General features: G+C 38.0%; 1 protein-coding gene across 2 annotated transcripts in view; it reads right to left on the reverse strand.

Moving 5' to 3' along the window:
* Window positions 1-6,865: 6,865 nt before the first annotated feature.
* Window positions 6,866-17,545, reverse strand: part of LOC126195743 (FACT complex subunit spt16) — a 136,945-nt gene continuing 126,265 nt past the window's right edge. The window contains exons 20-23 of one of the 2 annotated variants that reach the window (XM_049934373.1): window positions 15,447-15,521; window positions 11,499-11,543; window positions 9,676-9,894; window positions 6,866-7,529 (exon numbers count right to left, since the gene is read on the reverse strand). In XM_049934373.1, the coding sequence (XP_049790330.1) occupies window positions 7,523-7,529; window positions 9,676-9,894; window positions 11,499-11,543; window positions 15,447-15,521 (346 nt within the window). In that variant the 3' untranslated portion in view covers window positions 6,866-7,522. The remainder of the gene's footprint in view (window positions 7,530-9,675; window positions 9,895-11,498; window positions 11,544-15,446; window positions 15,522-17,545) is intronic. The other variant, XM_049934380.1, reaches the window with a different exon arrangement.

The raw sequence follows: 17,545 nt of genomic DNA on the forward strand, positions 1-17,545 counted from the left end.
ATTCAAAATTAGTAATTCTGCAGCTAGGTATAGATTTTGTTATGCAAATGGGTTATGTTGACAGGCAAATGTTCCACAGTGACACACTAGTAATTAAGTTATTTATTTTATATCTGACCTTAGGTAGGATGCAGCCACGCTGCTCGAGGTGAATAAGGTGTGTTTGGAGCCAATAGTCATATGGACGAAATGTCTACACAGAGTGGACACCTGTGGTCATTTTGAATGGACTGTTATTTACAGTGTGGTGAATGAGGTTCTGAATAATTTGGCATTAAAAAAAGACATATTTTAGCCATGAGTTCACAGTCAGGCTACAGAAACCTTTTAGGGCAGTCCTTTAGAAACATTTCAGGATGAGAAATCCTTGCATGTAAATAAAACAAGATATTTGCAGTTTGGAAAGTTGAAAATAATCCTATTGTTTGGACATGCTCTAGTCTGTCATTCAGGCCGGACAAGACTTTAACAAGAGATGATGCAGGCAGACAGCCAGGTAATCTGGGCAAGCACCACATGGCCTAGAAAGTGTGCACTAGTGTCTCCACACGAAAAGTGCACCACGAATGACTGGGGTGGAATTGTCACCAGATTTACATTTACCAACATTTAATGCAGCACCAACACATGTAAATGTAATTCAATTTATCTTCCAAGCTCAAATGTCAGTTTTGAATATTAAAGATGTCTATGTATTAGGTTAAGAAGAAAATAATGTTAGTGTAATAATTTATGAGGTGGTGTTCATTTTAAATACGTAGTGTTGCTCCACATTGGAGAGTGATATATTACATAACTCTTTTTAATTAATGTTGGCCAATTGATTCTAAGTTGTAACAAATATTGTAATGATAGCGACAGCCAATGGGAAGCAAACAGAGAACGGTAGGGAGCAAGCCAATAGGAAGCTGGGCTTGCATGTTAAGACAAAAAAAGAACCTGCAGGGTAGATTTAAAGGAGAGAATGACTGGTGTTTGGCGTCAAAAGAATTATCGTGAGTTCGGTAATGGTTTTGCGATAGATTTTTGGGTGACAAGTGGCTACATGGTGGAAGCGTGAGGCATGGAAATTTTCACAACTTAGAATTTTTCAGTGTTTATAAATGTAGAGGGACTGTAAAGCTATATAGAGAAGTGTGTTAGTATGCATGAATAGTTTAAACATTTAACTGTATATTTTGGAAGATGCTTCCGAGCTGATTTAGTGAACATGCAAGAGTAGTGAATTAGCAAGAGTAAAGAAATGTATTTTGAGAACACTACACCATGCTAAAGGATAACCAAATATGCAACATTAGTTTTTGACCATTGATTTACAGACTTCCACAGAATTTTTTTTTTAAGTATTACATATTTTAAGAGGTGGTAGTATGGACCAAACAAGACAAAAATGTCCAATAAGCATGTGCTCTATAAGATGCATACCTTATGAGCTGTGAGTACTTGCTCATCTTTGCTAATGCGAAACACATCACTTCTACTACAAGTTCCTGTACAAATGATGTAGAATGGAGTACACAAATGAGGAAACTTTATTTACCATGGCTACAGGAGGCAAGAAACATCTGTCAGCATTATTAATGTAAACCATTTTCACAGTTCTGAGAAAGTGCAGTGCATACATTAGTTCTAATGGAACGAGTTTATGTTTTAACAAATTTGTGAATTGCTTTTATGCTATTCTTTTATTTTTGCATTTACCAGCGTAATAGGAGCCTATTATTCCACCCGGGAAATGGTAGACAGTGAATGGAATCAATCAACTGTCGAGCCTGTGTCTAATATGTAAAAATATTCATAACAGCATCGACAAAACTGTGGTTTTCTGAGTGAAGTGGCAAAACTGTCTCCCATGCAGATGTGTAGCTCTTTATGTTTTGGGCAATCCACCAGTTCTGTATGGTGCTCTGCCAGGTCAGCATGTTGCAAGTACAGATAAACCACGTTCATACAGTTGCTGCAACTGGATTGTGCTTAGTAATTATGGGAAGCTGAAAGAAATAAAAGCAGTCTCTTTGGTTAAAAGAATTAGTAAACGGCACAATAATTTTTGAGGCAATTATAAAATGTATTTACGGATGGACTGTGCCTTGTTTCACATTTTACTGGACATGATTAGGGATAAAATTAGCAAGACATATACAGTAATGAAAACAGCAGTTCAGCTGAGGAATATTTAACAGCCGCACTTAGGTTATTAGAAACTGGTCACTCTTTTGAGGACTTGAAATTTAGAACAGGACGTTCAGTACCATCACTATACGCTATTATTTCAGGGATATGCAAAGCAGTATATGATGGCCTGAAGTCAGACTATATGAACGTAAGTGAAAACATCTTAATTTCCACCATTGTAGTGCTAAAGTTACTTAATTTTCAGACAAATCAAAGTATGTGCAGAAATGATTTTATTATATTACAAGTCTTTTATTTATTTATTTTTTTAAGCATGCAGAAGTACGTAAAATAACTAAAAATGGTTCAAATGGCTCTGAGCACTATGGGACTTAACATCTGAGGTCATCAGTCCCCTAGAACTTAGAACTACTTAAACCTAACTAACCTAAGGACATCACACACATGCATGCCCGAGGCAGGATTCGAACCTGCGACTGCAAACGGTCGCGCGGTTCCAGACTGCAGCGCATCGAACCGCTCGGCCACTCCAGCCGGCCGTAAAATAACTCTTGCACCTTTGGTAGTTCTCATGTCCTGGTTGTAAGAGGTGTTGTGTAATTTTAGAGTGAAATAGTGTTATACAATGAAAGCAATTTATGAAACACAATGACTTTTTCACTTACGATACCATGGACCCCAGCTCCTGTAACTCTGGAAGATTATTATTTTAATTTTGTATGGAGAATTTAGATGTAGGCAATGATCTTCACGACTGCGCTGCTCAACAACAGAGTTACGTAAATGTGTTCATCTCTTTCCCTTTGTGGCTGCCATGTCATTTTCAATATATTTGCCATGACATTCAGAACCTGCAATCTTTCTTTTCATTTAATTACGAAATACGTTTATTTTCTTTCTCAGATGAATAAATGCATTTTAACAACAATTATTTTTACTCAGGCCACGGGGAATGAAACTATTTAGAACGTACATGCCTCTATCCTGATTGTACGTTCACATACAACTGAATGTGTACCAATGTAATTATACTTATGACCCATTTCCTTTACGGTATTAATTCTTATTTTGAACCTCTCACTTGGTGACTACACATGCCCTCTTATTTTGTGTAGTCAGTCGGGTGTATTCTTGAATAATGTTATTTACAATATTCAATGGCTTAGTTTCCACAATTGACCTTTGCCTTTGTGTCGCAACAGCGCTTCACGCGAAATACTTATTACGTGACATTCATAATAACTCTCATTCCAAAATTACAACACCGGCTGACTAAGCTTCTAACAACTTTAACAGTGTGGTTACTGTGTGTATGTATGTGTGTGTGGTGTGTGTGTGTGGGGGGGGGGGGGGGTTGTTGCATGCACCATTATTTATATAAACATCGATAATTCCAGAATATGTGATTATAAGGAATTTCGAGAATCTTCCACAAAAGGATAAATAGAAATAACTGCAGATGGTTGGGTTTGAACTGGCTACCTGCAGCATGCCAGGCAACGACGCCAACATGGTACAATATATGCAGCACAGCTTATGACGGCAATATCGGCTACAACGGAGTTTACAAAAGTGGTACCACAATTTTCAACATAGTGACTGTGTTGCAAGCATATTTTATGCCTGACCAAGGCTTTTGACAGTACAATATTACTAAACAAACTAGAAATACTAGGTATATGGAGAATAGCTAATGAGTGGCCCCAGCCAGCGTTAATATGTAACAGGTAGGGACCGGAAAATGTAGCATCTATTCTTGGCAAGATTCGCATCTATTTGTGACTGAATTCACATCTGTTTTTGGCAAAAATGGGGATTCGGAACATTTTGACTGGACTGTTTGCTTTTGCAAAAACTTCACCACTTTTTGTTCCGAAATGGCCTTTGTCTTCTTGATTTAGCAGTATTTCAGCTTTCAAAAATGTATGTTCTGTTGAAAAGCAGCAGCATTTTCCACCAGGGACCTGAATGCATCACCAAATTAAGATGTTTCTGGACAATTTGTCTTTTCCCACCCAGTTTGATGATTACAAAATCTTCAGATTATTAATTTCGACCTTTCATGGGCATTCATAACTGTGCGACCCATGCTTGACAATGCTACAAACTGAACTGACAAGGTACTTAACATAGAAGCTACAATTTTGACTGCCAGGCAGCGTGGGAGAAGTGCACAGAAACAAGCCTCGCCTCCCTATAGCAACACAGCAGCCTACAGCAGGACTGACACATTGTTACAGGGATCACCAATCTCTTCTGGTGTTGTACGGGTGGTTGTCAAAATCTGTGATAGACAAGGTTTAGTCACTTCACTTTTTTTCAAAATAAGAAAAGAAAACAACGAGGAACGTTCAACACAAGGCATTCGAGGACAGCTACCGTGCAATTGCTTGTTGAGTTTAGTGGAGTATTGTTAACGACATAATTCAGGCCCGACCTCTAGCAGTATTCGACGTGACCACAATTCAATACATTCGCCACCTAATTCACCATGTTAAAAGTTTCTGCATTATACTATGTTTCGAGTTTTAGCTAGTAAAAAAAAAAAAAAAAGTACACATTTGTTAGTTGTAAACGGCTGAGTGCTACTAAGTTGCATTACGTGGCATGTATCTTAAATAGAGCATTCAACTATCCACAATTGGCATGGTGCTATATCATTGTGGTGTGCGCACTGATACATTGTTGCGTTCGTACACTTTTTATTTGGAAACAGATTCTTATACACATTATCCTTTTAAAATTGGGCTTTGCCAGATGATGCACAGTACCAGTAACTGAAAATTGCTTACATTTTCGATATTTATAGCAGAAAATACAGCTATTTCAAGCTATCTCTGATAAAATAGTTTGTATGGATACAATTAGCTATGAACTAGCATCTATTAAGTAATTTCGCATTTTGAGGCAGAATTTGCATCTATCTCACATTTATCACAAAATGTGTATTTTTCTGGTCCCTAGTAATAGGGTACAAAACTCAGAGACAAGCTCGCATTTCAAAGGATCCTAACTAAAACAGCTGTCAGACTCAGAACATATTAGCCAGGGTGGTCATGAATGGAGTATATTATGGCCAATTCTGTTATTCATATATAACACTTTACAGACAATATAAGATAAAGAGAAAAAATTATATTTGCTCCAGACAACATCACTGTGGTCAGTGATAGAACAAGAGAATTTTTAGTTGAGAAGACAAATGAAGGGGTTACTGGAAGAAAGTGCTAATCCACAATAACATATTTTGAGTTACTGCATGCAATATGTTAGCTTAAATTCAAATATTAGAACACAAATACAATAAGATTAAACAGTTCGTACATAAGACAGGGTTTACAGTGGTCTGTATAGAACTACTTACATTTGAAAACATGATAGATATCATCATCAAACTAATTACAAACCTGAGGGAGTACACATTCCTCTGCCACTCTTTTCTCATCACCCTGTATGTTTTGTTTTTGAATTTACTGCATGCTGTCAACAAGCAGCTTCATATACTGCTAGAAAGCATTCTCTACTATAAAAAATGAGTTGCTGTATTGTAATTATGTGCTTACCTTTTAATTTAGCTAAACTATAACATGTAATAACTCAAATACGCTCTCGCGGGTTAGCACTTTCTTCCACTTAACTCCTATCATCAGTGTCTAACAGCCAGTGGCTTCTCTTCTGCAGAACAAATGCACAAAAGATGTTCACAACTTTTTAACTGTAGACATGGGCCATGAAAATAATTAAGCACATTATAAGGAAATATTTTTAAAAAACTGAGCAACCTTAGATCACCAAGTGCGTTCATCTAGCAATCTGTTGTGTATCCCAGGAAAAATATTAGTACTTAACATCACAAATTTGTCTGTACATAATCATGGAAGAAGAGCCAGACTGAACGACAACAAAAAGCAAATGACAAACTCAAAATAGAAAAAATAGAATTTCCTGCAATGGATTAAAATTGTATAATAAATTGCTCATGGGGATGAAACTAAACTACGTTTATTTAAATAGACAGTCAAAGTATACCTCTTAAATAAAGCATACTACACACCTAAATGTTACTGGGAGAACTCAAGAATAGGGGTTAATTACTTAAAGAAAACTCTTCTGTCACTTTATAATATAGGTTCACAGCATGCGGGTTTTCACAGGAGATCTGTAGTGCTTAACACTTAATGACGCTCAACATCTTGCTCATTACGAGATGCCAACTTCAGTTTTTCAGACAGACAGTACGGAAGATATAGAGGATTAACAGAAGTGTGGCAGCATGGTCATCGTCCTGAACTCATCTACAAATGTATGTCGTGCATGCACAACACATTTTTGGAAACACAATAACCAAGCCATAACATCTTACCAAACTAAGTTGTTCGAAGTATGCACAATTTACCACAGTACACTTCGTATAAACTGAATCATGTACAAGACTTATGCATTTCCCAGTGCTGAGCTGATGAACTCTATATCATAGGAAACGATCCTGTTATGAACAATTACTAAATTTCAAATTAATTCATTTCCCTCAAATAAAATTACAACATTACATTAATTTTCTTCATGCTTACAGGGTTTGATGTCAGTGAAGTAGGAGTGTACAAAAAAATTTCAAAGGGAACATTAATCCTCTGTCATATGACTTGTTAAATTAATCCAATTTCTCAAAATTAGAACAAAATGAACAACTGAAGTTCACTAACAAGAATTTCTTCAATGATAAAAAAAATTATACATACAAAAAGAAATTTATTTGAGTCAATAGCAGACACAGATAAAAATGTCACTAACATTAAAATAGAACAAGTTTTGAGTGCTTCACCCTAGGAATTTACACATTTTATCACAGTGGGTCTACTGCAATAGCTAAACACATGAAAGTGGAGGGGCAGATAACTTACTAAAAATTTCAGTTCTCTTATCTTGACTGTGATGCCACATGTAAGCCTGACAAATATAAAAAAGAGACAATATGCCTAATTGTAGAGCACTGCCCACAGTCAAACAATATAAAACAAGTTCTCACCAACTCTCAACTTAAGTAATGAATGGTAGAACAGGTTGTTGTACTAGTTTCTCAGTTGCAATACAAAATACTCATTTCTTTTTTTCTGTTTTTTTGTTTCTTCACATCAAAATAAATCAAACAACACTGTATTTCATTCACATTTTCAGTTTGCCTTCAGCACCCTAACACTGAAATAAATTTCTTTCACAGCATTCTGCAGAACTGTGTTTTGTAGTTTGTACGAATTTATTTCACAAAGGCGGCTAACAAGGCAGTGATGTCTCTTCCCAGGTATCCCATCTTGTCCATATACACACGGTGAGATGACAATGGAATGCTGAACAATACTGGAACTGCTCTTCATGTCAAATTTATTGTTCATTTCCTGCAACATATGAAAACAGAACACAGTAGAATGAGACCGTACTCCCACATTTTCCATTTTTTGCAATGCTTTTATGGTATACTAAGGACACCACACAGCAAATGAGTTCAATTTATATTCTTCATCATGCTCTGTGAAGGCAAGGATTCAGAAGAAGAAAAGCATGTTGCTCCAATGTACCATAATGGCTACAGTCATAATCCGTGTATGAAATGCAATCGATATTTACTTTTTGAATAAATTCTGAAGCTTACAATACACAATGTAAATGGCTACCTCTGCACTCACAAATACTATCTTACAACTATTTATCCTGATTTTTCATTATATGGAAACAAGGAAAAGATATTTCTTAGATGTTTCCTTCCTTCCTTTCTCTAGGTTGTCCGGAGATCTACACTGATAAGCCAAAAGATTATGCCCCTGTCTGCCGTGAGGCTGGATGCCGCATGGTGACGTTGCGGGCACGTGAAATGCTATGAAAAGTACATATGCTCAGTAGACACTGATGGGGATCGCCCTAGCGAAGATATGAGCTGCAAATGGGGAAATCCACTGAGATAAGCAACTTTGTCAAAGGACAGATTATTATTACAAAACCTGTGAACGAGTAGCTTGACAAAAGGCAAAGCCGGTCAAATGTTCACATGCTACTGTTATGAGCATCTATGGAAACAGGTAGGACAACAGTGGAACTACCACTAGGCGCTAAATGGTTGGATGTCCAAGACATTTCACGGAACATGGGGTTTAGAGGCTTGTGTGCTCTGTAAACTAGGATACATGGTTATCTATGGCATCTCTGCTGAAAGAACATAATGCTGGTGCATGCACAAGTGTTTCAGAGTATACCTTTCATCGTACATGGTTGAACATGGAGCTCCACAGCAGACCACCCCTGCATGTTCACATGTTGACCCAACATCATCATCAATGGAAATGTGTCAGCTCTTTGGGTGAATCACATTTTTGCTACACCAGGTCGATGGTTGCCATCACTGAGATGAACGATGGCTCAAAACGTGCAGCGCGCCATGAATGCAGGCTGATGGCAGCAGTATTATGCTATCTAAGACATTCTTCTGCATTTGCATGGGACCTGTGGTAGTAATTGAAGGCACACAGACAGCTGTAAACCAACTTCATCGCATCATGCTTGATGCCTTCCCCAACAGCGAATTCATCTTTCAGCAGTATAATTGTCCGTGTCTCAGAGCCAGAACTGTGCTACAGTGGTTTGAGGAGCTTTATAATGAACCCACGTTGATATGTCAGTGACCAAATTCACCTGACGTAAATCCTATCGAACCCATCTGCATTGCTACCGTGCACCATCACCATGTGTGGAAATCAGCGGCCCATTATTTACAGGAATTACATGACCTGTGTGTAGACATTTAATGCCACCAACAAACTGTTGAATCCATGATACACAGAATAAGTAATGCATTTCATTTCAAAGATGGGCAAACAAGCTATTAGGCAGGCAGTCACAGTGTTTTGGCTCATCAGTGTATTTGTTCTTTTCCCCAATCCTTGGACATGAGTGACCTCAGGACTTCAATGAATCACACTCGCGCCACCGAAAATTACAAATTCAATATTGAGGGCTGTTTAGTGTTTTTAAGTATTCAATCTACCCCAACGTTCTAGGCGAAAATGTGACTGAGACCAACACCAATCAGCCTAGGGATCCCAAAATTTATGGATTTATTATTAATATTAGAAATTTTAGATTTCTTTCGTGTGTCTCCTTTCCCACCAACTGCAGCCTTAACCTCACACTAATTTGGTCAAAACCCTCCCTTAGGGTTGCCTTAGTCATGTCACTTTAGGACCTGACAGAGAGAAAAGGGGCATGGGTAACAGTGTAAGCCCACTTGATGCTCAATATTCATATAAATTCAATTTGAAGTAAATAAGTGACAGATATATAATTCATTATATTTACCAATACACAAAAATAAAACTGAAAAGCTTCTGAATCCTAATCAAGACAGTTGTTTTTGAAATTAGCTTTGTACAGAATAGTACAACAACAGTTTACACCGTCATATAACTTTTTTGTTTAGTACATACATAGTGATATAAATAAGTAACCCAACTTATTGGATAAATGCAACACAACTTATCAAAAGATACTCACTTCTTCTTGCTCGAGTGATCACGACTACCACTGTCATCTCGAGGTCGCTTTTTGTCTTTGGAGTCTGATGAGGATTTATGCTTAGAATCAGACGACGATGACTTGTGTTTAGAATCAGATGACGACTTATGCTTAGAGTCTGATGATGACTTGTGCTTAGAGTCTGAAGACGACTTGTGCTTGTCACTATGTTTGTCACTGTGTTTGTTTTTAGATGGGCTGAAATGTGCAAAAATAACTGTAATATAGCTTGAAAAGTGTGACAAACAGAAAATATTTAGTACACCAACAGATGTTCAACAGCAAAAGCTAGACATGTTTATGAGTACATTAACTTACCAGACTAGCACAATTTAAATTGCTGTACACATATCATACATTTAAAACAATATATTATAATGCCAATCATCATCAATTACAGCTCACACTATTACCAAGTCGGTTCACAAAAGAAATTTACTAACAATCCCCCCCTCATATGCCCATACAGAGAGATGTTTCATGCAATGATGGAAAAATTAGCAGCGGAGACCTCTTAACATTGATGACAATGATGAAATCACTGCAGTATTCTTCAACTACATTTTACACATTCTACGGAAAACAATACAAACTCTAATGTAAGCACCTAACCTAATGGACAATATACTGCCCCAACAAACAGTACTGTTTTTGGAGTAAACCATTGCTAAATTTCTAGTGTTCATGCAAGGGCACTTTGGTTAATGTAATGAATACTGTTAAGGCTTTCTTAGTGCTTTTGACAGATTTTAACAAACTTCTATGCAGTCAATCAGTAGTTTAATGATATTAGGGGAGTAAAATTTTTTTAATACTATGAAATGAAGGGTACGAGAACATGAATACGTTTGCGAGTTCTCAATCAGTGGATCACATTAGAAACAGATTAACTAATCCCATGCACACTCATTCTACACAGACTGGACTCTTTAAGTCTTTCCTCATAGAAATCGTGTATTTAGAATAAACATAAATGTCTTTTTGAAAGTTTAAAAGTAACAACTAGTGACTAATTTTGTAGAGTTCTTCATCCATGTGTGTGACATATTCTTCTATAATAATGGCCACAGAAAACCAGTTTGGCAGCAGCATTATTTATGGGCATGGTGCTCAAAATTGTGCTGGAATGTACCACTTATCTTCATAACAACACAAACACTTGGAGATTGCCCCCAACTGCAGAAAGATGGTATCCGAACCTGACTCATGGTTGCAAAGCATCACTGGTAAATATGCTACAGCAAATGAAAAACAGGTCATTTTTAAACTCGGCTTGTTAATATTATTAGTATTACTCGTCAACTGCACTTGCATTTCATGGATATTCTTTCATGTCATGCACCAGCAAGACGATTCCAAATGGTCTGTATTATGCCAGTTTCTCTCTTTGTACAGAGTAAAAAAGTTTTCTTTTTTCTTGGTTGCTTGCCTATTTTATCAAGTGAAAACATATGTGCACCAACACTATCCAACAGTATGACGATAAGCTAAGCAATTACAAACTGAGGAACTAAACTTCAATAAGCTGAGCTGGGATCGTTATTTTGCAGGATACATTATTTAATTTGGTTGCCATAATGTCAATACGATAGAACATCACTATTTTAACAACTTCAGCAGCAGGAAAAGATTTTTTTTTTTTTTTAAACTACAACCAATTACAACAGAAAAAATAGACGTGCTCTCCATGGTCATGCAAATGGTTCAGCGTTTGGTAAAATGAGCATACCATTCAGAAGTTAGCATATCTACAACAACTACAATGCGTGTCTGTGTGGATTCACACAAGCCTACAAAAGTACCTGTGTTTTGAAGAAGCTGAGGCTTTCTTATTCCCATGCAGCTTCCTAATTGCATAAAAAATAAGAAATATTAGTTTCATGATTTTGACAGCTTTCACTGAAAACCAAATACATCTCAAAAAAGTTTTACTACTATTAATGAAATTATTCTGACATTTAAAGTGACTTCATATGTAACAAATTGCCTGAATGAACCCAAATTCCATACACAGTTACCCTATCTGTTTGTCTACCTGTGAAAACATAAGATCACTTCAATGACACTGCAGCATTTAACAACTGAATACAGACACATGCCCACATCCACACAAGCCTGCAAATTCTGTAAAGAAACTGATCTGACTGTATGGGGAGGAAAATCTAAGAAAGTACAGGCATAGCCTACCCTGCTCTGCCCTATCCTCCATGTGAAATATGTTCACGTCATTGCTTGTTTCACCACGTGGAACACCTTCTTTTTCAAGGTTGGAGTGCCCACGAGCACCCACACATCCACACCCACACCCGCACACGCACGCCCACCCACACCCACACCCATACCTATGCGCACCCGCACACGCGCAACCGCACACACAATGTTCCCAAAATTTTTCCTGACCACTTCAAACGTGATTGAAACAGGTGGGTGTTTATCTGTTTTGTAACTGGTTGGTTTAATGCTCTATTTGTCCTGAAATCTGAAGAATAATTTGTGTTTATAGAGTGACCAATGACTGCTCTTCTCTTATTGGACAATAATCCATCTCAAGCATTGGAAACTCCGTAAATAATTGCAAAGTCTCTCCTAGCCAGTGTTGCAAGCTTATTTCTGACAATGGTTTAAGACATTGAGAACTGCTCCTTCAAGAACTGAAGAACTTAATTAAGATAACGCCTCCTTTGCAAGAAGATGTATTGGCCATCAATATCAAGCAAGCTACATACAGCGCAGCTGGAGCGTGGATAACATTTCAACAAAACATCCCAAAGTGATTAATGAATCATTTGCTGAATCCTGAAGATGACGGCATTAGCAGATAACATTTCAAACTCAGCAAATAATATTAATGAACTTGAAAACAGGTATCAACACATAATGCTGGCAATGCCTAATTCCCAGTTATTGATAATGAGCCTGTAGAGATGATTAATATAGATGCTGAAAATGGAAGGTTGGTTGGTAAGAGTTCAGCAATGACAAAAATACAGCAAAGGAATGCAGTGCAAAAACAAAGGAAGTAGGTTACAGTACACTTGTTCAACGGTGTGGGATCTGTACCAGATAGGGTTGATAGAAGAGACAGAGAAGATCCAAAGGAGTGCAGTGTACTTCGAACGTGATCGTGTAGCCTACAATGTCATGTTGTTTTGATGTAATTGCATATTATTCACACACATACACTGCCTATGTGAAGTGTTGCCTCATCATCAGGAAAGAGGGAAGGAGAGGGAAAGACGAAAGGATGTGGGTTTTAAGGGAGAGGGTAAGGAGTCATTCCGATCCCGGGAGTGGCAAGACTTACCTTAGTGGGAAAAGAAGACGGGTATACACTCGCGCGCGCGCGCGCACACACACACACACACACACACACACACACACACACACACACACACACACACACATCCATCCACACATATACAGACACAAGCAGACATCTCACAAGCAGACATCTCACAAGCAGACATTGAAATATGTCTGCTTGTGTCTGTATATGTGTGGATGGATATGTGTGTGTGTGTGTGCGCGCGAGTGTATACCTGTCCTTTTTTCCCCCTAAGGTAAGTCTTTCCGCTCCCGGGATTGGAATGACTCCTTACCCTCTCCCTTAAAACCCACATCCTTTCGTCTTTCCCTCTCCTTCCCTCTTTCCTGATGAGGCAACAGTTTGTTGCGAAAGCTTGAATTTTGTGTGTGTGTTTGTGTTTGTTTGTGTGTCTATCGACCTGCCAGCGCTTTCGTTCGGTAAGTCATATCATCTTTGTTTTTAGATATATTTTTCCCACGTGGAATGTTTCCCTACCAAACGAAAGCGCTGGCACATCGATAGACACACAAACAAACACAAACATACACACAAAATTCAAGCTTTCGCAACAAACTGTTGCCCTTAAAACCCACATCCTTTCGTCTTTCCCTCTCCTTCCCTCTTTCCTGATGAGGCAACAGTTTGTTGCGAAAGCTTGAATTTTGTGTGTATGTTTGTGTGTCTATCGACGTGCCAGAGCTTTCGTTTGGTAAGTCACATCATCTTTGTATATATATATATATATATATATATATATATATATATATATATATATAAAAAAGAAGGAACATCGCATAAACAGATGGAAGTGTTCTCTCTTGTCAAGTAGTACTATGCCTAACAGCACAAAGGATGTCAAGTAGTTCTATGCCTAACAGCACAAAGGAACTGTATTATTCCTTATCACCTAATGTAACGACAATTCATGCATGGTGGCTCCATTTGAAACCATCCTGTATGTGTTCAATTAATGTATGTAACACTTGGTTTTCATACTTCCTGTCTCAGTGTACATCTATTAATATAATAAAAATAAGAAAACCCAAAAAAATTAATTTTTAATATTCTGAGTCTGAAAATGTGTTGTATGTGATAGCGTCCATCAAGCAATCTCCAAAGTGTTTAGTGATTAAACATGCAACTGCCCTGGAATGTCTGATATGACCATCTGCACAGAGATCTTCATATGCAATCCTACAAAATGATAATTACTCAATAACAAAGTGAGAGAGATTTTGAAACTCGCAAAGGTGTGCGTCACGAAATTCTTCAGAACATCCACCAGGTGCTGTTGAGATTTCTTCTGACAAGGCCCATTTACACTTGTCAGATACTGTCAGTAAACAAAATTTCCTCTACTGGGTAGCAGAAAACTCTCAGGGGCAATCACCACTTCCCAGCCATCATGTGACAGTTTGGTGCACTGTTGCTGAATTAGGTGTGTGGAGCCCATATTTCTTTGAAGAAGATATTGTAATGGTAATGGTTAATTCAATTTGTTACTGTTGCACAATAGAGACTTAAGTTAAATTAGTTAGCTGGTGACTATGAAGAGGGAGAAGTCTGGTTCCAACAATACGAAGCCCCCAGGTCACACCTATCGGTATTCTCTACAAATTTTGAAACAGCTGTTTCCGGGATATCTTCTCTCTTGATGAGAAGCCTTCACCTGGCCCCCAAGGTCACCAGTTTAATCACTTTATGAGTTTTTCCTTTGGAGACACTTAAAAGCTCCCATGTACAAACATTGCCTGACAACACTGCAAATACATAAGAAGGCGATCACCAAGGAAGTGGCTGCCATTCCACTGCCCATGACACGAAGAACTATCACCGACTTATGGAAATGGCTTCGTCAACGTGTAAACAATGGAGGACACCACTTACTGGACATAATTTTTAAAACAAACTGATACAAAATGGCATAGTATTTGGTGTTCCAAAATAAAAGTACATTTCTGTCTCTCTGTTTGTTTGTAACTACCTTTTGACATAAGGGAGGTCTTTTTGCTGGACTTTGTAGAATCAGTGCAATATTTCATGCTCTAATAATTCCATCAAAGTCCTGAAAACAATCACAACCCTTCATATCTTTGGACAAACTTGTACATGTACAACACATTAAATGCAAATTCATAAAAGGAAACAAAACATGTACAAAACAGATCAAAGCCCTGCACAACTATATTTGTTGACAAAATGTTTAGTATGTGTACACAATGCTTGCCTTACTCAATCTGTCAGGCACTGACATACTAGTGACCATCATGTTTAAGGCACCAGACACATTTGTTGTTCTAAACTATAAGAAGTCAAATTTGCCAACAAATGTGGTAACAGCTTAATTAGAAAGAATCTAAATTGATTAAATGAATAAAGGAGATGAAAAAAGTAAATTTTGGGGATTCAATATTAACATCAGAATCAAGGAGGGTTAACTCACCTGCTTTTATCTGAAGATTTGTTTTTGTGGTTGTCCTTGTGGTTTGAACTGTGCTTCTTATGTTTCGATGAATGCCTAAAACAAAAAACGAATGTTTTATTAAGCAATCGAGACCAGCTGTACAAATTAACTTAAGAGATGACATACATGATAAAATCATTTAATTATATACACTGCCTGACCAAACAAGTGAAACACCCAGATGAAGAAAGAAATGAAATGAAGAAACTTCGCCGTCTACAGGCTACGTGATGCCATTTTAATGATTTCAAAATCGATGAAATTTACAAGAAACTTTAAGTATGAGCCTACATATCAGTATGATGTTGCATCACTTATGGCCCAAATGCATGCACCTATTCCTTTGAGAAGGGTGCCATGAAGCCGCTGAGTCCTCTCCTGAGGGAAGCCAACTCAAAACTGTTGTAACTGGTCCTCGATATCCTGAATAGTGGCACTGGAAGAGAGTTTACATCTCAACTGATCACCCAAATGTTCTACCATGAGCAAACTTAGGGATATTTTTGACCACAGGAGTACCTCAGCATTACAGACATGTCCCGTGTTAATGAGCACTGCTGTGTTGAATTTGTACCATGATACTGTTGCATAGACGTAAGACATGAGAAGAATGTAGGATGTCTGTGACATACCACTGTAACATCAGAGTTCTCTCAATCACTACCTGCCTTGACCAGGAGTTATACCCCATGGCTCACCACACATTGACACCAAGAGTACCACCACTGTGGATCTCAAAAACATTGGAAAAACTGAACCTGTCCCCAGACCGTTGTCATACTCACCAACGAAGGCCATCCGGGGTAGTGCAGAATCATGATTCATCCCTAAAGCACAATGTGACAACATTAATCAGCAGTCCATGTTTCCCATCGTGGGACCACTCCAAATGCAGCCATTGGTGTTGTGGCATTACTGGCAGCCTTGTGACACTATTAATCTGGAGCCCATGCTTCTCACTGTGGCACCACTCCAAATGCAGCCATTTGTGTTGTGGCATTAATGGCAGCCTATGTATGGTATGGTAGCTGCCCAAGATATTTGCTAGTCCATTACCTTTTGTATAATGGCAGGCACAGATGCGAAGTGTCACGGTGTGCTTGGCACACAATACAATGATCCTCCCAAGAGATCAGACATGGTTGACTGGAACCTTGATGTAGGGTACGCCTGCCCTCATGTTCATGTAGTCCAACATCAGGCCACCGACACTTCCGAATACCCCACAGATCTGGATATTGCACGATTCAACCAGTTGGTCAAATGGAAACACAACAGGAGACACCTTCCAAATTCTGTCATACTGATACCGCTGTCTCATATAAGTACGTGCATCTCCGTGTCCTCCACAGTGATATACGATGCTGTTCATGCTCCTTCCATACTATCCTGCCTATCAGGCAATAAACCTAAACAACATTAATGCACTTTGGTGGCCATTCCATCCATCAGAGAGAACTGCAACTCTTAACACACACAACACCAATGGTGTGCACATGTACGAAGTTACATTAACATGCGAGTTTGTCTTCCGGGTGCTTCGCTTTTTTTGTTAGGCAGTATATATCAAGCATTGTAAAACTATCTTACATTCAAATTAAATGTATATTTGTCATTTACTGAGGAAATAACTGCTTTCCATTACTAAATGGGAACTAAGGTAAAGCACAAAATCTATACTAATAATAAAACCTTAAAACTGTCATGTCTGCCTGAATACCCTAATCTCCAAAACTACAACAAATTTTGATGGCGTTTTCACACATAACTTGAGACAGTGTATAGGTTCTATTTAATCAAAATTAGACATTAGACAAAAAAGATATTATGATTTGAAGTTTTATATAAAAGCGAAAAGCGTCCTCTCCCTCTCTCTCTCTCTCTCTCTCTCTCTCTCTCTCTCTCTCTGTGTGTGTGTGTGTGTGTGTGTGTGTGTGTGTGTGTGTGTGTCTCAACATGTGTATCTACAATAACTAGACATATTAGACATATTAGACATATTTTTAACTGATGCCTTGCATTAAAGACCTCTCCAAAATGCATTGTTTTTAGTACAGTTTGTCATGCAAAAGCACCAG

The sequence above is a fragment of the Schistocerca nitens genome, chromosome 1 (genome assembly GCF_023898315.1).
Source record: "Schistocerca nitens isolate TAMUIC-IGC-003100 chromosome 1, iqSchNite1.1, whole genome shotgun sequence".
In the NCBI taxonomy this organism is placed as follows: domain Eukaryota; kingdom Metazoa; phylum Arthropoda; class Insecta; order Orthoptera; family Acrididae; genus Schistocerca; species Schistocerca nitens.